The sequence below is a fragment of the Pseudorca crassidens genome, chromosome 2 (genome assembly GCF_039906515.1).
Source record: "Pseudorca crassidens isolate mPseCra1 chromosome 2, mPseCra1.hap1, whole genome shotgun sequence".
NCBI lineage: Eukaryota > Metazoa > Chordata > Mammalia > Artiodactyla > Delphinidae > Pseudorca > Pseudorca crassidens.
In genome coordinates, this window is record NC_090297.1 from 42,750,281 (window position 1) to 42,766,638 (window position 16,358).

General features: G+C 40.9%; 1 protein-coding gene and 1 long non-coding RNA gene across 6 annotated transcripts in view; one reads left to right on the forward strand and one right to left on the reverse strand.

The window, feature by feature from the left end:
• Positions 1–1,470: 1,470 nt before the first annotated feature.
• Positions 1,471–15,143, reverse strand: LOC137218737 (uncharacterized). The gene is made up of 3 exons (XR_010940837.1): positions 14,743–15,143; positions 12,749–12,868; positions 1,471–1,987 (listed from the first exon to the last, which is right to left on the reverse strand). It is a non-coding gene; the product is annotated as an uncharacterized lncRNA (long non-coding RNA).
• OSBPL9 (oxysterol binding protein like 9) overlaps positions 14,151–16,358 on the forward strand; it is a 169,051-nt gene continuing 166,843 nt past the window's right edge. For all 5 annotated transcript variants that reach the window (XM_067726130.1, XM_067726131.1, XM_067726132.1 and 2 more), the window contains exon 1: positions 14,151–14,330. In XM_067726130.1, coding sequence (XP_067582231.1) covers positions 14,166–14,330 — 165 coding nt within the window. In that variant the 5' untranslated portion in view covers positions 14,151–14,165. The remainder of the gene's footprint in view (positions 14,331–16,358) is intronic.

Genomic DNA, 16,358 nt, shown 5'->3' on the forward strand with positions numbered 1-16,358 from the left:
TTAGCATCTACTACAGAATGTAATGGGATACAAATCTTGCCTCTACCACTTCATTCTACATTCGAAAGAAATTCATTAAGTAGTTATTGTAAGTCCATCATACACTAGGTCAGGGATCAGCAACCTATGGTTCAAAGGCAAATCTGTCCTGCTACTTATTTTTGTAAATAAAGTATTATTGTAACACAGCCATGCCCATTCATTTATGCTTTTGCCCTACAATGGCAGAGTTAAGTAGTTGTGATAGAGAATGTCTGGTCTGCAAAGCCTAAAATATTTACTATCTGGCACTTTACAGAAAATGTTTGCCAACTCCTGGGCTAGGTACTTTGGATACTGAGATGAATAAAATAAAAAACTCTTGCCCTTAGAGAGTTTCTAATCTAATGAAAAAGGCAGATGCGTAAACCAATAAATGCAAGAAAGTGTTACAAGTGCTATAGTAGTCATTCAAATGAGGGAATGATAATCTAACTAGTTGTGGGAGAAATCAAGAACATCTTCATAGGTGGAGGGGGCGGGGTAGTCTTAAAAAAAAAAGAAAATCTTTGTAAAAGACATGACAGACACTTTAGCAGAAACCCTAAAATGAGTGGGTATTTTTTAGACAAACACAGAGGAGGAAAGACATTTAACACAGAGGGGGCAGAAATAGCAAAGATGTCACACAGATCAACAATGAAATGAATTTAGGAAACTAGTGTCATATTTGGACATGGGTAGAGGAGTGACTCTAAGAGTAAGACTGAAAAGTAAGGAATTAAATTTTATCTTTTCTTTAGAAATATGAATGGCTCCCACAGTCAGTGTGAAGGCCAGGCTGAAGGGAGCAAGAGTGAAGTTGATAACTCCAAGCTATGATAATGATCCAAGCATGAAATGGTGCAGGCTTGAACCAAGGTGGTAGCAGTGGACATGGAAAGGAAAGGCCATCTGTTTCCTGTGCAGACTGATACACTCTACCCTGTCAATAGACTGGCTTATGTGTCTCCCCTGTGCTCCCATAGCACCCTTCCTCACCACTGGTTTAGCATGAATTGTCCTCTGCAGCAGCACATCGTGTTCCTTGAGGACAGGAACCATGCATGACTGATCTCTGTCCTCGGCACTTGGTCCAGGGCTTGACTCAGAACTGGTGCTAGGGAAGGCTACTTCCTGAAAAAAGTGAATGAATACACTGCAAATGTTTGGCTGCAGTGACTTATCTCCAAGTTTGCAGTTGACGTGTCGTGTCAGCTCATTTGGAGACCTAGACAGATAGAGAATGAGGAATTCTGCAGGGCTCCTGATTGGGGTAGAAGGCTGTTCTGGCAGGACCTGATAGGATATCACTGCTTGAACTGTGATGCTGGTTTATTCCAGCTCCTCAAGAAGGCAGGCATATTATGATTATAGATGACAAATACCTGGAAAATTCAGAGCTGGCATAAAAAATACCTGGTATTTTTTATTGTAATCTTTTTTTCCTCCTTCACAAAATGGCATTTTTTCTCATTATAAATACAATGTTACCTGTAGAAAATTTGGAAAAGACAAAAGAATTATAAAGAAAAACATAATCAACCACAATCCCACAAACTGACTACAGATGTTTTTCTGTATATCCTTTTTTTTTTTTAAATAAAAAAATTTATTTATTTATTTTTGGCTGCGTTGGGCCTTCGCTGCTGCGTGCGGGCTTTCTCTAGGTGCGGCAAACGGGGGTTACTCTTCATTGCAGTGCGCGGGCTGCTCATTGCAGTGGCTTCTCTTGTTGCGGAGCGTGAGCTCTAGGCTTACGGACTTCAGTAGTTGTGGCACACAGGCTCAGTAGTTGTGGCTCGCAGGCTCTAGAGTGCAGGCTCAGTAGTTGTGGCGCATGGGCTTAGTTGCTCCGCAGCATGTGGGATCTTCCCGGACCAGGGCTCAAACCCATGTCCCCTGCATTGGCAGGCAGATTCTTAACCACTGTGCCACCAGAGAAGTCCCTGTATATCCTTATAGTCTTCTGGGAAGATATGCACATTTTTAATAAAATTAGAATCATACTATATATATAATCTTAACATCTTTATTGGAGTATAATTGCTTTACAACATTGTGTTAGCTTCTGCTGTATAACAAAGTGAATCAGCTATATATATCCCCATATCCCCTCCCTCTTGTGTCTCCCTCCCACCCTCCCTATCCCACCCCTCTAGGTGGTCACAAAGCACCAAGTTGATCTCCCTGTGCTATGCAGCTTCTTCCCACTAGCTATCTATTTTACATTTAGTAGTGTATATATGTCCATGCCACTCTCACTTCATCCCAGCTTACCCTTCCTCACCCCCTGCTGTGTCCTCAAATCCATTCTCTACATCTACATCTTTATTCCTGTCCTGCCCCTAGGTCCATCAGAACCATTTTTTTTTAGATTCCATATACATGTGTTTGCATATGTTATTTTTCTCTTTCTGACTTACTTCACTTTGTATGACAGACTCTAGGTCCATCCACCTCACTACAAATAACTCAATTTTGTTTTTTATGGCTGAGTAATATTCTATTGTATATATGTGCCACATCTTCTTTATCCATTCATCTGTCAATGGGCACTTAGGTAGCTTCCATGTCCTGGCTATTGTAAATAGTGCTGCAATGAACATTGTGGTATATGTCTCTTTTTGAATTATGGTTTTCTCAGGGTATGGAGAACAGTATGGAGGTTCCTTAAAAAACTAAAAATAGAACTACTGTATGACCTATATATATATATATATATATAATTTTTAACCATTTTATACATATTATGATTTTTTATTATAATTTTTTCATTTATCACTATATCTCAATTTTTAACGACTATACTTCAGCCCATCATACAGATCTATTATAACTTATTTAATATTTTCCATATTGTTGGGCATATAGGCTGTTTTCAGGGTTTCAGTACTACAAACAAGATCCTTGCACATAAATCTCTGATTATTTCCTTACCAATAAATTCCCAGAAGTTCTTGACATTGTATTGCTGCAGCAACTGAAGAAAATCCATGCTGGTCATGTGAAGGGATATCATAGTTAACTGATATCCACAAATAATTTATAAAACTCAACCTAGCCTCTTTAGTCTTTTGCTTAGGCCCCTTGGGAAGTTTGGGAATCACAGAAGAGTCTCCTTTTATCATTGTTGTCATTGAGCAACTTCCTTCACTAAGGTCCTGGTCCCTGAACTTCCATGGTGGTGTAGTGGTTAAGAATCCGCCTGCCAATGCAGGGGACAAGGGTTCAATCCCTGGTCCGGGAAGATCCCACATGCTGCGGAGCAACTAACCCCATGCGCCACAACTACTGAACCTGTGCTCTAGAACCCGTGAGCCACAACTACTGAGCCTGCGTGCCAGAACTACTGAAGCCTGCACACTTAGAGCCCATGCTCCGCAACAAGAGAAGCCACTGCAATGAGAAGCCCGCGGACCACAATGAAGAGTGGGCCCCACTCAACACAACTAGAGAAAGCCCACGTGCAGCAATGAAGACCAAATGCAGTCAAAAAAAAAAAAAAAAAAAAGTCCTGGCCCCTATCCCACAGCTTTCGTCTCAGCTTCAACCCCTGTCATCAAATGGGTAATTTCAACTTCCATGTAAATGAACTTTCCAGCATCATGGCCTCACAATTCCTTGACTTCTATACCTCTCCACACACTTCAACTCTCCACTCCCGTGGCTATATCCTTACCCTTCTATTACCTGGAACAGTTCCACAGCTGAAACCTGAAACTCCTCTGATTATAAGCTTCTTTCCTCTAAACTCTCTTAATCCCACTAAACCTCTCAAACCTCAGAGGAGATCCTCTAGACTCCTTTCTCCTAATCTATCCTCCTTTTCTGCCACAATCAGCCTAAGATCTCAAGACCTCTCAACTTGTACTCAACCAATACTCTCAACTCCTTTCTTCCCAGTCCTTTTGTCATACCTACCCTCTAAATCCCCTCAACCTTGGATAATTCCAGTTATGTGCCTCCTCTGTTCTTACAGTCAAGTTACTAAGAATTGCTGGGAACAAAAAAAGTCCCACAATCAGATAAATGAGTGCTGCTGATAGTTTGTATCCTTAAACTCAGCTAGGCTCTCATTGCTACTTGCAAATTCTTTTTCATTTCACAGGGCTCTGCCCTCTCGCCTTTCATACTACATCGTCTTCTCAAAGTTCACTATCTAGTCTACTCCCTGTCTCCCCACCTCATTTTCCCCTCTATCTGCCAGTAACATTATAAATAGAGTCTACAGGTGAGGAGGTGTCTTCATTTCTTGGATATGACCTTGAAAAAGTCTTCCTCAGCCTCGCCTTCCCCAAACCCTCTCATTCTTTCTTTAGTCTAATTGTTCATTCTCAATCTTTTTTCTTGGCTTCTCTCTCTCTTTTTCTTTTCCCCTTCTTTAAATGTTGCTGTCCTCCAGGGTTCCCTCCTGAACCATACCCTCTGTACACATTCCCTGGGTGATTTCAGTACTTCTCATGCCTTCTCTGTTTTTTTTTTCTAATTTTTAATTTATTATTATTTATCATTATTATTATTTTGGCCACACCAAGAGGTTTGTGGGATCTTAGTTCCCTGACCAGGGACTGAACCTGGGCCCTCGGTAGTGAAAGGGCCGAGTCCTAACCACTGGACCGCCAGGGAATTCCCTTTAGCTACCATCTCTGGATTAAAACTCTCAAATGTATAATTCTAGCTCAGGTTTATTTCCTGAGCTCCAAAGTTGTATATCCACTTGCCTGCTGAACACCTATTTCTACCTCAATGTGCCACATACATCAAATTCAACATGTCCAACATTACATTTATCTGTGTTCCCCCAAACCAACACCTTTTTCAGTGTTCCTAAACTAGAAATCTGGAGTCTACCTTGATTCCTCCCTTTCTCTAATCCCTTAACATTTCTCCTCTCCATCATCTTCCTTTTCATCTCTTCTGTTCCTGCTTTCATCTAGTCTTCATCCTCTCTCCTCTAGACTTTTACAGACTGTGGGCTTCTTGACTCCAGCATGGCATCCAACCTGGTCCCAGCAGATAGAGTTGTCCTCCTAAAACATGTCCTGACAATGTTGCATACGTGATCACAATTCATTGTGTATGAACTCATTAAGGACATTGTGAGATAACTGCTATCTGTATTCGAGGAGTGTGTAATCTGCTATGGGACATAGTAAAGGGTGAGATTAGTTCTGTCTGGCTGTTGGCATAGGGTGGGTGTCCAAAGAAGCCCTCAAAGAGGAATTGACATTCAAATTGAGACTTGCATTATCAGTAAAAATTTCCCCAGGCAGAGAAAAAAGGAAAGATCATTCCAGGAAAGAGGAATACAGTTGACCCTTGAACAGCGAGGGTTTGAACTGTGCAAGTCCACTTATACCTGGATTTTTTTTCAATAGACTACTACAATACTATCCGAACCATGGTTGGTTGAAGCTACAGATGGGGAAATCTTGGATACAGAGTGCCAACTCTAAAGTTACACAAAGATTTTCCACTCTGCCTAGGGTGGGTGCCCCTGACCCTGCATGGTTCAAGGGTCAACGGCAACAAGAGAAAAGCAAGGAGCTCAGTTCAAATCAGTTTTACAAACATTCAGTGTGGGCTGCTGTGTCCCAGGCAGTGTTCTCAACATTGGGGATATACAGGTGAATAAGTCCCTGACCTCAAGGAGATTATAGTCTTGAGAAGCTACTTTTTCCTCAACATTTATTGAGGTAGGAGGCCCAAGAGATTTAGCCTCTTAATCTCTATTAACTCCTCTAAACCAACTCAAATAAATACAAAATATAAGTAAAAACTGTTTCCAACAAACCAGCTTCCCTTGTCTCCCCTCACCTTTTATCCAGATTGCCTGGTGCTACTAAGTGGCTTCCACTGTTTCATTATTGTCCATATCAGGCCCTAAGCTAAGTTGAGGATGCACATATGACCAAGACTTCAAAGAACCCACTATCAAGAGTGGTGTTGGGGGGCATTCAGTCTCTGTGGACCACACAATAATTGACGCTGTAAGGCGTCCCAGATTCTCTGTTAGAAATTTGTTCAGAGAATAGGTGGGGCACAAGGGAATGAGGGGTCAATTCCATCTGGGGGGGGAGAATGTTTGTGAAATGTTTAAAGCCCAGGGTAGCCGTAATGTGTGTCTCCAAGGGGACATTAGAAAGGGAGGGCAAAAGATGAATGCATTCCTCCTTTTCTCTCCTTAGAACACTTACAGAGTCGAGTCTAGATGTCCTAAAATATTTTCTCTCCCTTCCCCAGCTCGCTTCTGCCTCAAAATCATAGCTGCATTTTCCTAAACGTGATATTTCACTTTCTTGCTCTCTGGCTGGAGGAAAGGGTGGGAAAGAACTGAGATTTGTTTGTAGGCAAAATAGGCTGTCTTATTTTGCTTTTCCTATATTTAAAGTCAATCTTCTGTTTCCTCTACAATCAGCAAAGAATGGTCAAGTTTTTGTAGGTTTCTGTGTTTTCCCTTAAGAAGGCAGCATTTTGTAAATGTTTTATTTGATGTCCAACAAATGTCAATTAAGAAACATGACAACAACAACAATAATAAAAAGCAGTTGGTGGGAAGTTTAGGAAGAGAAGGCAACAAACCAGCAGCAACAGAATGCATTTTCAAACAATTTGTACCGCCAATCTTGGCTGTGGAAATGTTGGAAATCATTTTTCCTAGAAACTTAAAAAAAAATTACATTTCAAAACAGCTGTGTAGAGGAAGGTAATTTCATATTGAGAAATGCCGTTTTTGTTCTTCCTTAAAAAAAAAAAACTTGATTACTTAAATAATTATTCAGTTGTGCAAATTTGAAAACTTGATCTTATCTCTCCCTCCCTTTATTCCCTCTTCATCTAATTTGATTGTTTAGTGGGTTTTAAAATCTCATTTCCAAAATGTTTCTCAGTAAATATGCAGTACAGTATCTTTCCCATTCTCCATCCCTGCTGTCATTGTTCCCATTGTTCACGTTTAGACTATTTCTACTACTTGCTTAGCTTTTTAAAAGTTTGTCTTCTTGCTTCCAGTCTTACCCATCTCTGATTTGTTGTCAGTTTTCTGTCTGTTTGTTTTTTTGCGGTACGCGGGCCTCTCACTGTTGTGGCCTCTCCCGCTGCGGAGCACAGGCTCCGGATGCGCAGGCCCAGCGGCCATGGCTCACGGGCCCAGCCGCTCCACGGCATGTGGGATCTTCCTGGACCGCGGCACGAACCCGTGTCCCCTGCATCGGCTGGCGGACTCTCAACCACTGCGCCACCAGGGAAGCCTTGTTGTCAGTTTTGCTACCAAAATGATCCTTTTTTTTTTTTGGCCATGTGGCACGCGGGATCTTAGTTACCTGAGCAGGGATCGAACCCTGCAGTGGAAGCGCGGAGTCTTAAGCACTGGACCGCCAGGGAAGTTCCTGATCTTTTAAAAATCTCATCTTTAGTTTAACATTTATTGATATTCTAAGTGGCAGGATAAATTACCTGTCCTTGGTAACCGTATGATGTTTAACGGTAAACATCATCTCTACCTTCTGATTCTGAGTCTGATCCTCATTTCCTGCTCTGCTTCAGCTTCCACCTCATTCCAAGAGAGGCCAGTCACTGAGGAATGTGGGAATGAGAGCTGCCGTGTATCCACCATGTTTAATTTTAGCTGATGATCTAAAGCATGTAGTTTGACACGTGGTGTAGAATGTAGAAAAAGTGCTGTGCAATTGGACATGGTCTTAGGAGTCAAGAACTGCCGTTGCTCCTGGCTCTTCCTGACGACCTATGTTTTGACATTTGAAGTTAAGTAGAGCCTGCTGATGCCTCCGTGAGCCTGACAAAAGTTAAAGCTGATTTAGAAGTTGATGATGCTGCCTGTGTCAAGTCCAAGACCTTTATTTACACATAGAAAATGCAAATATAACTTGCAGCTGGGGTTGAATGGATGTGGGGTAAAAAAAACCCAAGATTCTAATTCTGGTTCTGTTTATTAGCTGTGTGATCTTGGGCAAGCCATTTAATAACCATGTGTCCCAATGTCCTCATCTGTAAAATGGGTGTAATAATACAAATCTTAAAGGATTGATGTTGGAATTAAAGGAGAAAATGTAGGTGATGGTTCTTAGCACAGAACTTGGAACTTAGTAAGTCAGTTTTTGGGTTTTTTTGTTTTGTTTTTGTTTTTCTTGGTCGCGCTGTGTGGCATGTGGGATCTTAGTTCCCCGACCAGGGAGAACCCGCATCTACTGCATTGGAAGCACAGAGTCTTAACCACCGGACCGACAGGGAAGTCCCAGTAAGTTAGTTTTAATAGAATACATAATTCAGATCAAACAACAAATTTTAAATACCTCTGTGTGCCAGGCATTGGGCTAGTTTCTAGGGCCACAGAGATTAATATGATCTGGTTTCTGCTCTTAAGAAGCCAATGGAGGAGTAGTAACTGACACTTTGTGATTCTTTTAACTCAGTCTGAATAATAATATTTCAAGATCCTAACACTTTGTTTATGCCAAAAGACATCAGCAACATGAGGTTTTCTGCTGAATAATGTTTCTGGAATATTAAGTTTCTACGAGAACTGTGTAGTGTCTTTTGGTGAGGCCACGTAGCATAGCAAAAAGATAGACATGTGTTTACATTGGACTCAGATACTCACCAATTAATACTAATAGGTACTGGGCAAGTGGGTTAATCTCTTTGAAACTCATTTTCCTTATTTATAAAATATGGAAACTAACACATTTATAGGGTTATTGTGATGATTAAATGTGATAAGATATATAACACTCCTGGCACAGTTCAAGGCACAGTCCCTGACACAAGGTAGATAATAAATGGTGGAATTAGTGAGAAAAAATATATATATCCAAAAGGAAAAGAGAGTAGCTTTGTATTACACTCGGTTGCATGGATGTTTCATGCCCTTGGTTAGCTACTGGATAGGAACTGTATCTCTTCATCTTTAGCTTTCTTGAAGGTGCTAAACATGTGCCTTGTTTTCAACGAACCGTTGAACTGTAAAATCTAAGAAAGAGGCTATCCCAAAGAAAAGGAAGGAAGGGGGAAACTGGAAGGTAGTTTTATTGGCTGCTATCCCCTTCAGATATATTCTTATTTACTACTTAAATTAGATAGAGATGATTACCTTCATGCTTGCAGAAGAGGAATTTCAGTCCTACAAAGGCTTACCTAAGACCCCACAGCCAAAATAGCAGAGCCAGGGTAACGCATCCTCCTGTTCTCACTTCCTTCCTTACCTAAACTAGGTTTCATAGTACATAATCATAATCACACCCCTGGATATCACTATGAACTTAATTGTCCTCTCTCTTCACTTTGCTCACTTGGATAAATCCAGCTCTCTACACACTCTGAGCTTACTCCTGAACAGCATGACATTGCTGAAGAAAAGCTGATATCCCTGTTGACTGGTCTCACTTTAAATTCATGATCATAAATCTTTTTTAAAAATATTTATTTATTTATTTATTTTATTTTGGCTGTGCCAGGTCTTAGTTGCAGCACACGTGATCTTCATTGCGTCATGAGGACTCCTTAGTTGCAGCATCGGACACTTAGTTGCAGCATGCATGTGGGATCTAGTTCCCCAAGCAGGGATTGAACTCAGGCTCCCTGCATTGGGAGCACAAATTCTCACCCACTGGACCACCAGGGAAGTCCCCATGACCATAAATCTTAAATGGATATGCAACACTGCCCAGCAATCCTACTCCACTTCTATTGTTTTCCCACTCTTTGAAATGACACTTTCAAATCATCCCCTCTTTTTTCATGCCACATTTTCTTCAGAAAATTCTAAAAACTAACATATATTGAGTGTTCAGTATCTACCAGGTACTGTTCTAAGGTCTTTACATGTGTGAGCTCATTTAATCCTGAAGACAACTTTTTATTATCAACATTTTAAAGATGGAGAAACTGAGGCACAGAGAAGTTAGAAAACTTGCCTAATATCATATAGCTACTAACTAATGGGCCTGAGGATTCAAACCTAGGTACTGTGGCATTAGAGTCCACATTCCTACCACTAAGCTTTGAGCCTCTCCTCAACTAAAAGCAGATAGAAGCTTATTTATTTCTCTACCACCAAACTACCAATCCATGGCATTTGAACCCATACTCACTGCTCTCCCATACTTATTACTATGGATGAAGTATAGCTCCTGTTTTTACTGGTGAATTTCACCAAACATTCAAAGAAAAATTAATGCCAATCCTTCTCAACCCTTCAAAAAAACCAAACAGAAGGGAACACTCCAAGACTCATTTTACAAGGCCAGCACTATCTTGATATCAAAGCCAGACACAGACACTACGTGAAAACAAACAAACAAAAAAACTTTAGGCCAATATCCCTCTGAATATAGAAGTAAAAATTCTCAACAAGATACTAGCAGATCACATTTAACCGCACATCAAAACAATCATACACAGCAATTAAGTGAGATTCATTTTGGGGGTGCAAGGATGGTTCAACAAGCAAATTAATAAACATGACACATCACATTAATAAAATGAAAAGTAAAAATTATATGATCATCACAATAAATGTAGAAAAAGCATTTGGCAAAGTTCAACATTCATTCATGATTAAAACTCTCAACAAATTCGGTATGGAAGGAATATACTACAATGTCATAAAGGCCATGTATGACAAACCCACAGCTAACATCATACTAAATGGTGAAAGCTTGAAAGTTTTTACTCAAAGATCAGGAACAAGAGAAGGGTGCGCACTCTCACCACTCCTATTCAACATAGTACTGGAAGTCCTTGCCAGAGAAATCGGGCAAGAAAAAGAAATAAAAGGCATCCAAATCAGAAAGGAAGAAGTAAAATTTTCTCCATTTGCAGATGACATGATTTTATATACAGAAAATCCTAAAGACTTCACAAAATAAAGTTAGATCTAATTGCCAAATTCAGTAAAAGTTACAGGATACAATCAATATACAAAAATCAGTAGTGTTTCCATACACTAACAATAAATTATCTGAAAAAAAAAACGTAAAAATGACAATCCCATTTACAATAGCGTTATCAAACCAAGTTTGTTTGCCCGACCTGCAGGAAGCCAAACTGAGACATGGAGCTTTGCAGTACAGAAAGGGTTTATTCAGGAGAAAGCCAAGCGAGGAGTCAGGAGAACAAATTTCAGACCTGTCTCCCCAAGGGTGACAGGCCTGTGATATTTATGGGATAAAGAAGCAGGGTGGTTTTCAGTGTGGGGAAATGTGATTGGAGGTAGGGAAAAGGTGAGGTATTCAGTGTTCTGAGCAGGCCCAGTTTTAGGGTCAGTGGTCCCCACTAGTCTTAGCCAGTCTGAACTGGGCAGGAGCTGACTCCAAATTTCTGGAAAACAACTTAAGCTCCTTTTATTGTAGTGACCCATATGTCAGAAGGTTATCTGTAGGGATGGTTAAGAAGTACAGTGATATATCACCTAGGCTATGTGAAGCTTGGAGGGTATGCAGTTAGAGAAAGGAAAAAAAAAAATCAAACAAACTGACAGCAGACTTAATCAGTAAAGGCATGTTACAAACAGTGGGGTTACTAACAAGTTGTTTCCTTATCTGCTGTTCTGTAAGACACAATCAAGGATTTCTGTTTAGGCTCCAGCTTCTGTTAACCCTATGGGACACAGTTTCAACAGAAACAAAAAACAATAAAATATTTTGGAATAAATCTAACCAAGGAGGTGAAAGATCGGTACACTGCAAACTATAAAATATTAATGAAAGAAATTGAAGAAGGCACAGATAAATGGAAAGCTATTTCATGTTCATGAACTGGAAGAATTATATTGTTAAAATGTTCATATTACCCAAAGCCACTTATAGATTCAATGCAATCTCTCTCAAGATTCCAGTGGCATTTTTTACAGAAATAGAAAAAAAAATCCTGAAATTCATTTGGAACCACAAAAGAGTCTGCTTAGCTAAAGCAATCCTGAGAAAGAATAACATAGCTGGAGGCATCCCACTTTCTGATTTCAAACTATATTACAAAGATATAGTAATCAAAACAGTATGACACTGCCATTAAAAACATATATAGATCAGTGGAACAGAATCAAGAGCCCAGAAATAAACCCATGCATATACAGTCAACTAATATTTGACATGGGAGCCAAGAATGCTCATTCAGTGGGGGAAAGGTAGTCTTTGCAATAAATGGTGCTGGGAAAATTCATATGAAGAAGAATAAAACTAGACCCTTATTTTAAACCACTGACAACAATTAACTCAAAATGGATTAAAGACTTAATTGTAAGACCTGAAACCATAAAACTTCTAGAAGAAAACAGGGGAAAGCTTCTTGAAATAGGTCTGGTCAATGATTTCTTTGGACATGACACTTAAAGCACAAAGCAGCAAAAGCAAAAATAAACAAGTGGGACTACATCAAACTAAAAGTTGGTCAAAAGATTAAAACTTCTGGTTATGATATATATAAGTTCTGGGAATGTAGTGTAAAGCATGGTGACTATAGTTAACTTTACTGTATTGTATATTTGAGAGTTGCTAAGAGAGTAGATCTTAAAAGTTCTCATCACATGAAAAATAATTATGGAGTGAGGTGATGGATGTTAACTAAATGTAGTATGATAATCATTTCACAATATACATATATATCAAGTCATGTACATCTTAAACTTACACAATGTTATATGTCAATTATATCTCAATAAAACTGAGAAAAAAGGTATCAAGCAGATCAAGCATAATAAATTTGATCTTACTTTAGCTCTTCACCCAATTTGATTAGCTAGCAAGTAGGTGCTCTGTTTAGCTCCCCCAGTGATATTCTTTCTCCTAGAGCTTCTGTTATCAGCAAAGAGGAGGGATTCACAGCACAGTACCTGAATATACAAAATACTTTTAAGTGCAAAAAATTAAAAATTAAAAAATTAAAGACAAAGAAAACCTCTCCCTTGATCTCACAGCCACTTTTAGCTAATGCCCTGCTTCTTAGTTCCCTTTTTCTTACCCTTCACATCTTAATTTAAATGCCATTTCCTGAGGCACCACTCACAGCCACCTAATATAAAGTAGCTACCCATTGGCTCCCTATTACCCCAGCTTAAATTCTCTGCAAGGCATTCATCACTATTAGATATTTTTCTTGTTTACTTGTTTAGTGTCTGCTTTCCATCGCTGAATTTAAGCTCTTAGCAAGGAACCTTTCTGTCTCCTTCAGCATTGCATTCCCAGGACCTCAGACATTGTCTCAATATGTAGGACAATACTTCCATTGTCCTTATAGGCTCTACGTGATTTCCCCTTACTTTCTGACCTTATCTCCAACTACTTTCTCCTTGCTCGCTGCTCCACTCACAATGAACAATCTGCTGTTCCTTTGCCAGCCTCCCTCCTTCCCTTTCTTTAGGTCTTTGCTCAAAAGTTACTTTCTCATTCAGGCCTTCTCTGTTTGGGAACTTAAAATTGTAGCCCCTACTCTCTGCTTCTTTCCTTGCTTAATTTTTCTCCAAATTACCAAATTGTAACATACTGTATAATTTACTATTTATTTCCTGTTCGCATCATTAAGTCTCTGCTGAATCCCTAAAGCCTAAGAGTATCTAGTACAAAACAAAAAGTATTTGTTTTATTTTATTTTATTTATTTATTTTGCGGTCGCGGGCCTCTCACTGTTGTGGCCTCTCCCTTTTCGGAGCACAGGCTCCGGACGCGCAGGCTCAGTGGCCATGGCTCACGGGCCCAGCCGCTCCGTGGCATGTGGGATCTTCCGGGACCGGGGCACAAACCCGTGTCCCCTGCATCGGCAGGTGGACTGTCAACCACTGCGCCACCAGGGAAGCCCCCAAAAGTATTTATTAAATGAATGGGTTTGTGAAATGATTGCTTAAATGAATATCAGATGTGAAATCTTTTGGATGTGTAAGGTATCATCATGGGCAGTAAAATTATGTTAATAAATAATCTTAACAGCAGTATTCATGATTGAGTTCTTCACATCTCAGGTATGGAGTCCTACACACAACATCCTCCCCAAAAAATCTTTTTTTTTTTTTTAAATCGTTTTTTGTGTTTGATAGCTGGGGCCAGGGGTCAGCGAGTCCACCAGGGCGAGAAGGAGCCTCTGGCCCCGCCCTGGCCCCGCCCCTGCCCGCGACGGCCACGCCCACCGCGTGCCGAATGCCTTATAGGCGATTGACGTCAGGCAATTTGTTGTCATTGGCGGCTCCCAAGATGGCGTCCATCATGGAAGGGCCGCTGAGTAAATGGACTAACGTAATGAAGGGCTGGCAGTACCGTTGGTTCGTGCTGGACTACAATGCAGGGCTGCTCTCCTATTACACAGTAAGTCCTCGGAGGCAAAGCCCCGAGCGCCTCGGGGGTCGCGATCCCTGGGTGGAGGTGGGGACCGGGCGTTTTGGTAGCTGGGAAGAGGTTGCTAGGCTTGGGGGTGCAGCCGTACGGGAGGGCTCCCTCGTGGGGGAGGGTTTTACGTCCCCGATAGCCAATGAGGGTGAAAGAGATGCTGGCTCAGCCAATAAGCGGGCACCGGCTTTATGATTTATGGGCTGGGGGCGAGCCGTGTTTCTTAGGGTCGGGTGTTTGTTGGGGGGGTGGAGTGGGGTGCTGTTGTAGGTGGGTGGGTGGTTGTAGTCGTGGTTTGAGGGGTTCGGTCGCGCGGTACGTGCGGTTTCCCCTTGTTAATCATGGATTTGGTACTGTCCCCCCAGGCCCTGTAAACGGCCGCGCCCCTTACCTTCCCTCCAGGGATTGAGGAGCGCTGCTTTCTTAGAGCAGTGGTCTGACGAGCTTGGCCGGGTCCTGAAGTGACTTGCCTTCGCAGGTCTGCCCAAGTTGAGCGTCTCTTCACAGGACTCCCGCCTCCATTCCGCGGGAGGCGAGCGTGAGCGACGCCTTAACTTTTGAGAGCGGAGGATTTCCTACACAGGACTCTCTTGTTAGCGAAGAGAGACTGGATAGTGCGATGTCTCCTGAAAGTTATATTCCGGGAAGGGCCGAGTTAAGGGCTTCAGTGTCGTTAAACACGAATCAGTGGCCGTGGGAAGGTCCATGAATTGCTATGAATCTTATGTTCTGACTATCCCTCCACCCCCGACGCATTAGAAATGGAAGGTGGGTGGAATTAGAGAAATTACTTCCAAAAGTACTGTCTCTGAATGGTTAATGGTCTAGTTAATAATAGCCAATGAGAGGGAAGAAGCCTCTTAAAAGAACAAAATAGAATGTCCTGAAGGCTTTGGAAAATAATAGAAGACAGAAGGAAAAAAATTCTGATTATGGAAGGAGGGTTAATGTCAATGAGAGAAATGGGGACGCTAGTATTTTTTCGTTAATTTAAACAATATTTATTGAGCGCCTACTACATGTTAATTGTTATTGCTTTAGGCTAGGGGTGTGTGGGTCTGTGTGCACACGCGTGTGCACGTGAGCAAGAATCAACAGAGATCAATATATTCATCATTCCTTTTCTGTGGAGCTTATCTTCTAGTCTAGTGGTTCCCTTAATTCATTTTACTCACGATAATTCTGCAGGGTAGGTATTCATTATCCCCATTTTACAGTTTTGGAATCTGAGGCTCCTGGCTTTTAAGCAGTTTGCTCAAGATCACAGAGCTAGCAGTAAGCAGTGTTATCAGGGTTCTAAATAACTGGCTTTTTTACTTTTTCCATTACACTTCACTTCACTACAGGAAGGAGAAAAATGCAATCTTTGAGTTACTAAAGACAAGCCTGCAGGAGTAACAAGTATAACTTTCAACATCAACTTCCTTTCTTTACATAATTTTTAAAGGGAAAAAAAAAGACCAAACCTGAATGAAGTTTAAATACATTGTTCAAGATTATCTTTAGGTAGCCATGAAAGAGAGGCAAATGAACATTGTATCCTGAAAACTCTGGAATTATGAAATCCCATAGTTCAGATAAATGAAGAGTAATATTGGGTTTCAGTAGAAGTGATAATCAGAAAATCCTTTTGAACCTTTCCAGCCTATTCAAGGTAGAGTAATTTCAGTGAGTGGCACTATGGAATGAAGTTACTCTACAAATCCCAACTTTGTGTGGGTCTGAATCTAGGGTCACACTGGAGAGGCCCCAAGCTGGGGTTCTTGGGAACTCCTAGCGCAGACAGAATCTTCTTTTTTTCCTGTTTTTCTTCCTTTGTCATATCCTTTTTCTGCCTCCTTGCCCTTTTACTTTCTGAATATCTTGACAAATCTCTCTCTGTCTTACTGACTAAATACGGTTATTTAAATTATACTTCTTCCCTGCCACCTTCCCCCACCCCATTACTTATCCTCCCTTCTGAGATTAGACTATAAAAACATCATCCCTGCCAGCAGAAGAAGGTAT